The sequence below is a fragment of the Trachymyrmex septentrionalis genome, unplaced genomic scaffold, assembly GCF_001594115.1.
Source record: "Trachymyrmex septentrionalis isolate Tsep2-gDNA-1 unplaced genomic scaffold, Tsep1.0 scaffold75, whole genome shotgun sequence".
Lineage (NCBI taxonomy): Eukaryota > Metazoa > Arthropoda > Insecta > Hymenoptera > Formicidae > Trachymyrmex > Trachymyrmex septentrionalis.
In genome coordinates, this window is record NW_017305938.1 from 21,823 (window position 1) to 31,569 (window position 9,747).

Consider the following 9,747-nt stretch of genomic DNA (forward strand, 5'->3'; position numbering starts at 1 on the left):
AACTTATCCATAACCTCGCAATAAGGTGAATTTCAACCAGTTGAAACTCGCCTTATGGATAAATTTATTGCTATTTCTATTTTCGTTAGAATACGTAGATTTAAAGCAGTATGCTGATAGGCTTAAGTTCAGCATGTCTTAAGATTACTGTTACAGAAATTTTATCTGCGACAATCCTAAGGGCCACATATAACACACAAAAATACTTAAACAGTAAAAGTAAATTTTCACGAACTGCTCTAATCGGCTGTTTCAGCGACAAAAAAATCATGTGATCAAAATGAACGCTTAATATTTGTCCATTTTGACCAAGTGATCCTTTTATCGCTAAAACAGCCGGTTTGAGTAGCTCATGAAAATTTACCTTAAAACGTAAGCAGTAAGTGAACTGACCAATCACAATAGAGTTCGTAAGGCCATAAGGCTGAGTTTTCACTTGACGCTACGACGCTCATTTTCAGCGTCAAAACAGGTCACATGATCAAAATTGACGCTTAATACATGCTTATGCATGCTGTTACGGAATTTTGTGTGCGGCAATCCTTAGCACAGCTGATAACCTCAACCGCTAACGAAATACAGAGCTCACTTCGCTAATGGAATCAACGGAGTATTTACATTCTTCTTTTTCGATTTTGGTGCCTACCTTTAGTAAATCAGGGAGATCAATAGCGCCACAACGAAGTACAGAATGTCGGAGGTTGGAGCAAAGTTGGAGTATGTTTATTTTTTACTGGAGCGGTCCAAATATGGCGGCGCAAGAGTGATGGTAGGGATCCGATTTGGTGGTAGGGGTTTCGATGTCGGGTCTCTTTATATATAGGACTCTAGTATCCACTATCCACTACCCATCTATACATTCTTATTTATACTGTGCTCCATTGGCTCCACTGTGCTCTTGGTAGACCAGGCAGACGCGATTGTCGGGGGGTGCAAGTCAAATCTCGAGGCCAATGTCGTGTAAGGCCGTCGGTTTCGCTGACCTACGATCTCGCCGGCGTTTCATGAGCCTCGACAGGGCACGTGCTAACGCGCGACACCACTGCCGGCGATCAGCGACCCACGATCGCATGCGTCCGCATCAACGACGTTACGACGAACGCGTCTCATCTGTACGATCTATGCCCGACCGCGGCAAGGACGCCGCTGTTACCCGATCACAGATGCGCATTTCGGCAACGATCACATCTGTACCGGTGAGTACACGAGTCTGCCAGAGAATCGAAATTGTGATCAGCGTCCAATCCTGATGATGCGGGAGGAGAAGATACCTTCTACGTCTTTCCATTGTCACTCCGTCCAACAGAGATCATTTGGAATTATTTCTCTCGTGTGGCTTCGGTGCGAAAATCTGAAAGTCTTGCAGAGATTATTTTTTGTTCTTATTAGAGTAGTTATCACTAGAAAAATTATAATTTTAATTTGTGAATGCACGTAAGGATATATATTTGTTCAAAGAGCTTATGCATGTGTTCAGATATGATAGAGACAAATATGAAAAGAGAAAGTTTTGTTTGATTAATTTATTTATTCGTTTTGCATGCACCCGGATATCTTCCAATTTCGCTAGACTCTGAAATAACTGGTAGAAAAACAGTAACTTTGTTTCCTTACATATCTTGCTTTGTTTTGTGTCTATACATTTATCAAGAAACAAGTTTGTCATTTATCCCATTTTGTATGTTATGTAATAGGTTCCAGCTTTGTGTGCCAAGATTTATTTAATTGAATACATATACTTTAGTGAATTTTTGTACTAATATTTTATCTTAAATGTGGCGCTTCATAGATTTTAAATTTATATATGTATTAAAAACAAAAGAAATTCTGTCTGATGAGCAAAACTTTATGATTCTGATATATATAAGAGATTTATTCTCTATCATGTAGATTAACTTTAATCTCTGTTGAACTTATTTTTCATTTTTTTCTAGTTCTAAGAATTAGAAAAATATGAAGAGTAAATTGAATCAAGATTAAAATTAATCTGTATCGATGAAAGTGGATATTATTTTATTGAACATTTGATATTGATATTATTATAAATTTAATATTGATCTCTTCTTATTTTTCTTTTTGTAGTAGTCATGGTTGAGATACCAAAGGATTGTGTCCTGCAGTGGGCTGGCCACGCGGGATATATTACAGAAAGATTCAGTGGTCTTTTGGCACGTCAGGCTCTAGTCGATGTCACATTGATCTGCGATGAACAAAAACTACGTGTTCACAAGCTGGTTTTAGCTTCGAATAGTATATACTTTGAGGTATATATACAAATATTGAAATGCATATTCCTTATCCTATTGTTATTTGTCATCATGTTGGTTAATCACCATGTACATTCTAAAATTTGTATTTATATGTTTTACATGTTTTAATTATTTGTACATTTAAATTTTACAATTAGTGCCTGTTTTCTAACAACATGTATATTTTTATATAAATTACATTTATCAAAATGTGATAGATGTTTTCTTTTTTATATATAAATGTGTGTTTGCGAATATTCTAAATATTGTACATATTAAACACAATTAATAATTTATTTAAAGGGACAATTATTTTACTGGTTAAATTCAAAATTTGAATTGTAGATTTTGGGATTTACATTTGATAATTGCAAAAGTGTTTACAAAATATTAAAGTGCTCTAATAAAAGGTCACATGTTTTGCCATTTTCTAAACACACCAAACATAATTATCAAATTTATATAAGAAATAAGATAATTTTTTTTCAATTGTTCCAAATGTTTTATAAAATAGCACAACAATAAGAGATTATATTGACAAATAATATATATGAACTTTCTCTGTTGTATATAATTGCATTTAATTTTATAAAGAATTAGAAAGTATAGAGATAAGAACTTTTATCAAGACAGTAACATTAATTGAGTTATTTATACTTATTACAGAAAATTATTTTAAATTTATTTAAATGTATTGATGTTGATTAATATTTTGTTGTGCATCTCTTCCTTCCAGATCGACTGATGACTGAGCAGTATTATTAAAATTTTATTGAATGAATTTTTAAAGATATATTTTAAGATTTTATTTTATATTATTTATGTATAGAATTATTGATTAAAAGAACACTTAACTGTTTTTGTTGTTGAAACAAGGTAATGGTAATTTGGAATTATATTTTTGTGATTGTATTTATTCTATTAGTGATGAACAAAATTTTTTGTATACTGTTTTTAAAAGAATACAGAAAGGTTCTACATATATAAATATATGTATAGTAAAGAAAGACGATTTATTGTAATATATGTAGGATTATTTAACTAGATGTATATGACATATCTATATAATTACAAATATATTATACATTACTTCAGGATTTATGAATATTGTGCTAGTTCAAAGCGAAATAAATTTTTTACTAACCGATTTTTCACTAAAATGTCTACCAAACATCATTCTACATTTATAGAAAGACTTTGGACTTTTTTTATTATTGATATAAACAATAATAGAAAAGAAAAAGGTATTTTATTACATTACTTCAAAATTGGGAAATATAGTGTACTTACGGTAGAACAATTTTGCAGGGATAATATATAATTCATATAAACTAAAGAAAGCCTTGTATATCGGAATTTCAGTAGTTCTTAACAAACATTTGAAGAAACCAACTTTGAGGGGCATACTTTTCACAACTTTCGAAGAACTTAGAAAGGTATTAAATAACTAATTTATATGCTCTAAGGATAGTAAAGTATGTACTCTCAGGTGTTTCCGTTTTCTAAAAAATGCATTACTCTACAAGGTATATGGAAATATTCTGCTTGCATGATTTTATTATCTCTCTGTATGCAACTTGAGGAATCATTACTACACAAATTAATATCTTACAATTTGAAAAAGACAAATTTTAAATGCATACTGAACAAATATTAAAATGAATCTTCAACAATATTAGACATTCTGTATCTACTTAGGCATTTACTTAGACGTTCTCTTTATTCTCCAACTCTCAATTATTTTATCTTTTTAATATTTTTCGTAATGTTTTATTCTGTTTCATATTATAGGAAATACTACAACAAGATTTGGGACAAGAGCCAATTATATTTTTAAAAGACTTGGACTTTGAAATTTTGAAGGCCATGGTCGAATTCATGTATTGCGGCGAAACTACGATATCTCATCTGCATTTATCATCCTTACATACTGCGGCACAAATTTTTAAGGTATACAACGATTAATTTAATCAACATAGTAACATGCCCTTTTATTTAATTAACAATTATTTTAGTATGTATAATTAATATATTTGTTTTTATTTCTTTCAGGTTAAAGAATTGGTATCTGTGATCGATACTATTGTTGATTCCAAGAAAATTTTGGATAATTTTGAAAATTGCCTAAAACAGGAGAAAGGAGATAGTAGTTTAAAAGTTACAAACAACTCGCTCACAGAGGATGATTACATCTGTGTTAGATGTGATAAATTAAGCATGGACGAGAATGCAACAGTCTGTGAAAATAGCAATAATAACGATATAAGCACAAATAAGAATCAGTTTTTAGAGAACGATATGATTGAAGCCACCGAGCACGATTTAGAACATACTTTGTACGAAGACTCGGAGGCTATCGATGTCAGCAAGAAAGATGTAGACACATCATTTTCAACGTCTGATGTAAATATAAGTATACAAAGCGATGCTACTACTACTACTACTAACACTGTACTTACACACGTAGGTATGATAAACGGAGTACAAACCATGTGCACAAACAGCAATAGAGACAATGTGTACCGTCATAATCTCGATTTAAAACCTATCTTGTATGAGCAATGCTGTGATTTTTCCTGCGACGTAAACGAAAGCGATCAAACCATCTCTACACTGTCGCAATCTTGCCTTCCACAAGTCGAGAATGATTTGGAGCACTGTTCCGGGAGTAGCACAGATGTTCCTAGCACGGTAGGGAAATGCGTCAAAGTTTATACGCCCAAACGACGTAGATCCATGGACGATGTTCGTAATAAGCTTGTACATACGCAATGCAATTTAGTGCCAACTCCGCCACACTCTACAGATTCCATAGATTTATTAGATGAACCGTCCGCTAATGATGTACCAGTTAATCTATTGACTTCCCTAGATATGGAAAGCGCCGAATATATCTTAAGTTTAAGTACAGAAAGTATACAATCGATAGTAGGTGGTACTATTAGTAATCAACATACGGTGATTGGATTCAGAGAAATAAATGTAGAACGAGACACCGCTAAGGAGGGGCTAAATTCTCCAACAAATGACACGGATTGCGCAAAACCAATTCTAAGACGTAGCATGCGACTGAGTCAACAGGAGAGCGACGAGACTACGAGCAATGGCTTGGCATTTTTAGGCACTTCCTTAGGAACCGAAAAATCATTCAAGAAAGGTAATTCTCCCAACAGAACGGAATCGTGCGCGAGAACGAAACGCAAAGGAAAGGAGGATCGGAAGGTACCAGATCATAGCGCGATCGCAAGCGCAGTACAATCCAATAAGAAAAGCTCCAACAGTAAGAAAACTAACTCGAAATTGATAGTAAGAAAAAGTAATAAATCTACGTATACAGTTACTGGTAGCAAAGAAAGGGAAGAGTTGAGATCAAAGGAAGAATCGAAGTCGAAAGCGAATAGTAAATTTAAGACCGAAAATATGGAAAGATCGGTGACAGTGGACCAACCCACTACTCATCATTCTGTAAAATCCAATGTGTGCAAGTGCATAAGTCGCGCTTTGTGGGGCGATATGTCTGATACATTGGATTATTGGGAGAACGAAATGGATCTGCTTGCATATCCATCCAACACTGAAATTCCCTTTGCTGTTGGCTTGCTACCTTTACGAACTGCTCTGGAGAAGATGCAAGCAACGCCAGATTATCAACCACGCAAAACACGCTCATCGGTCGCGCCGATAAAGCAAGATGCAAGTAATTCTCTAAAACGAAAATACTGCACGCCACTCGATGCTGTGGTACCATCGAAAAAGCAAAACGGCAATAATAATGACGAAGGCCCGAACACCGTATGTCACATAGAAATACGAACAGCACCTTCACAGTGTGTAAAAAATCGTAAACGATTTCTCCCGGATTCGATTACAAGCCTGCCAACAAATGGACCGACATCACAAATGGCAAGCAATAACGTGGGTTAACATTTATTTATAATAAAACCTTCTGTTATGTATACGTATCGTAATTTTGAATACACTGTTAAACGTTGTTGTAAGACAGCAGCAAAATATTAGCATCAGATTCTTCTGTTTTTAAACTTAATCGGCGCGAGAATAATTAAGATTAATAATTTATTTTCTTCGCCATATTTATAGAGTCTACTCGTAACATTTGAATATCTCGCAATTTGTACAATGATAAATAATCTTAATTTAAATGTAAATAGGAATATTTTTAAATATGATTTTGCAAAAATCAAACTCTTGCAATCATATAATTATATATATTACAGTTTGCAAATGATTGTATTTCTCTTAAGCCATTCATATATTGCGGGTAATTTCATATTTTGATAATGTTAATTGTAATTTAACATTAAATACTATTAAATTTGCAATTGTGTTGATAGGTAGAAAGAAACAAAAGTGATTATATTCCTCCGTGTTATATATCTTTAACAATATTTAAAATAAGTACCATCCATTTTCGTTTTGTATATTCATAACAGTTGCAAGAATAAGTTATACGTATGATTAAATTTTATCAATTTAGCACAATGTTGTTAAAATCAAATACAATGTAATATATTTTTCATCACGCATATATGTTTGATCATCCTTAATTACATAAGAATGAGTATCATATAAATAATTATTTATATTTGATAGAAACGCATCTAGAATTTATTTTAAGTAATAGAAAATGATTGTGTAAAAAGTAAGGACTATCTATTTTTATAAATTTTTGTTTTTTAATTGTACACATTTGTAGAAATAGCTCTATAGAATAATTTTAAGACATTGTACCTTAAAAAATATAGCAACAGTAACATTTTTTAAATGCAACTATGAGCTCATGCTAGCGTACAATAACTTAATAACGTAAATTTAAGAAGTATAATAAATAAAAAACAATTTATACGAAATATAGCGAATGTTGTGATGATAATTTATTTGTCATTTCAATATCGACGAAATATATTTCTTTTATGAATCTTTTTTACTTAAAAGATATCTTTTAACTTAGAAAATAGATAATGTATGGTGCAACTAACTCAATATAAGAAAATGTGCTATATAAACGAAGATGAAGTTATGTGTTTCAAAATTGCGTTGAAAAATGCATTTTTAATATACAGTGTACTCTTTCAACGCAATTTATCAAATGTAATTTATTATTTACAATCGTACATTAGATTTTGTACATTTAGCCACAGTATTCTTAGGATTAGACAGTCGCTGCTCAATATAAAAGGATTGTTCGTCGTAATAACAATTAAGTAATATTTAAAGTATAACTATATTTATAAAGTATAACTATATATATTTATAAACATACATGCATGGCTGTACATACATATATATTAATATTATACATATATACACATATATAGATATATATTTTTCCACAATAAATGTTTTCGACAGAACTTACAGTTGAACGTTATCAATGTTATTTTTTATTTCATAGAGAACTGAAGTTCCAGTTTTTTACCGAAAGAATTTATAAGAAATTAAAGGAAATTAGATTTCTAATTATACTCTCAAAATGAAAATGTCACAAGCATCTTCTTTTCATTCTTTAAGATCTAACAAGATAAATATAGAATATGCAAAATATTTAAATAATTCATATATAAGCTATATATAATACTGTGTGTGGTTACTAATAATATAAATTAACTTTGTTCTCAGTTCAACTTACTCTTCATCTTTTTCTAACTCTTGGAGCTAGAAAAAGATGAATTAGTTGAACCGAGATTAAAATTAAACTACATTGGTAGAAACGGGAATAAGTAATTTCTACAACATTATAGTGTAAAAATAAAGTATTAAGGCTGAAGAAGGTGAACGCGTGGATAGCGAGGTAAAACCGCGTGCACGAGGAAAGACGACTGAGATTGAAGAAAGTAACACGGCAGCTTCTATTTATAGCTACGTAATTTGATTGGTCGTACAAATACGACGACACGCGTGTAATCCATGCGCGACTAGGCAACGATCTCCATTAGCGTGCACATATTTGCTTATTTCTCAGATCAATCGTCGTGCGGTCAGATTCTAATATCTATGTGCGAGGGAAAATTGGCTTTATAAATGAACGCAGATACACGGAAACTCCCTCGATTCGCGCATTTAGCTCAAAATACGATTATGCCAGTATCTCCAATACTGGAAGAAAAAAGAGAAAATAGTTTATAATAGAAATATAATATAAAGATATATTGGAGCTATTATATGAATGATATCTTTTTTCCTCGCGATATTTTTCCTCGTGAAATTTACTTCTATGTAAAAGTATAAAACTGCGTGTAATTGTATTTGAATTTCTTCTTGAAAAGACAAAATCAAGCGATCGAATTTGATGATCGAGATTTGTTTTTTATTTCTGTACTGGATTATTAGACTTTCTTTCTTTCGATCGAAAATTTTTACAAAAAAATGTCAAACATTATACCTATTTCACTTAAGTTCCAAAAGTGTATACTAGTTTAGCCATAAAACAAAAACAGACGTAGGCCGGTATTTATAGATAGTTTTTATTTTTAAGACCGTCTTAAGTTACACTCTTAAACTGTCGCGAACTAATCAGAGGGCTTATCATCTTAAGATATTATTTAAACCAGTCTTGAAAATAAGAATAAACTGAGTGTTTTTTTAATAAAACGTAGCATCGCATTTTTACTTCGCGCAGTCGTTCCTGAATCGTGTATATCGTGTAGAATTAAGTTCCTTGTCGCGGCATATATAAACAACATACTTCTAGATATCAAATATACTAAACTCGAGTACGTAACGACCGTATAATAATTGAGGTCGTTAACCGGAAAGATTTTGGTTAACGAGCTCGCTCGGAATCCAATCGCAGTGGCGTTGCTTTCTGTAAACGCGCTACTTCTTGACGAGAAGCAAGTTGATTGGAAGGAGATTCGATTAGGGTCCGATTCTCGTTAAGACCGTCAAGATCGTTTCGCGAACAATACGTGCTTCGTTTAGATCTATTATTGCTGCAATAAGAGCCTGTAAATTTTTTAATTTTGCCGAGAATCGCAACCGTTTTCTGCATTTTCCACGTAATAATTGCGTAAACTTGTTGAACAATTAACTACCAAGATTCGTAATAGCGAGTTCGACCATCAGTAGTATCACTCTGATGCTCTGCATTTTTAACTGAATTTCTTTGCATCGTTTATCTTGTCTCTTTTTTTTCCAACGTGATAAGAAAAATTATAGGAAAGATAAATAGGAAGCTCTGAAAGGGATAGATTTGTGGCTCAGACAATATATTGCAGATCACTGCGAATTAAGTTATTTAAAATAAATACGTAAAAGGCCCGATCTCACCAATCCTAAGGAAAAGAAAGAAAGTCAAAATAATATCATACATTGACCAATTATGATAAAAATGATAAATTCATTAATAATCGATCAATGATGTTATATTAATTAATTATTACATACTTTGACTCTTATATATATTATTTTCCTTGGGATATAAAATTAACTTTAATTTCGATTTAATTTATGCTTTATCTTTTTCTATAATAATTTTAAG

The 9,747-nt window shown here is 32.1% G+C and overlaps 1 protein-coding gene across 1 annotated transcript; it reads left to right on the forward strand.

The window, feature by feature from the left end:
- Window positions 1-643: 643 nt before the first annotated feature.
- Window positions 644-6,370, forward strand: LOC108754051. The gene is given in 5 exon segments (XM_018496081.1): window positions 644-1,196; window positions 2,083-2,264; window positions 4,041-4,199; window positions 4,302-6,126; window positions 6,129-6,370. Coding segments are annotated over 4 exon segments (2,196 nt in total). The 5' UTR covers window positions 644-1,196; window positions 2,083-2,087; the 3' UTR covers window positions 6,164-6,370.
- Window positions 6,371-9,747: the final 3,377 nt, after the last annotated feature.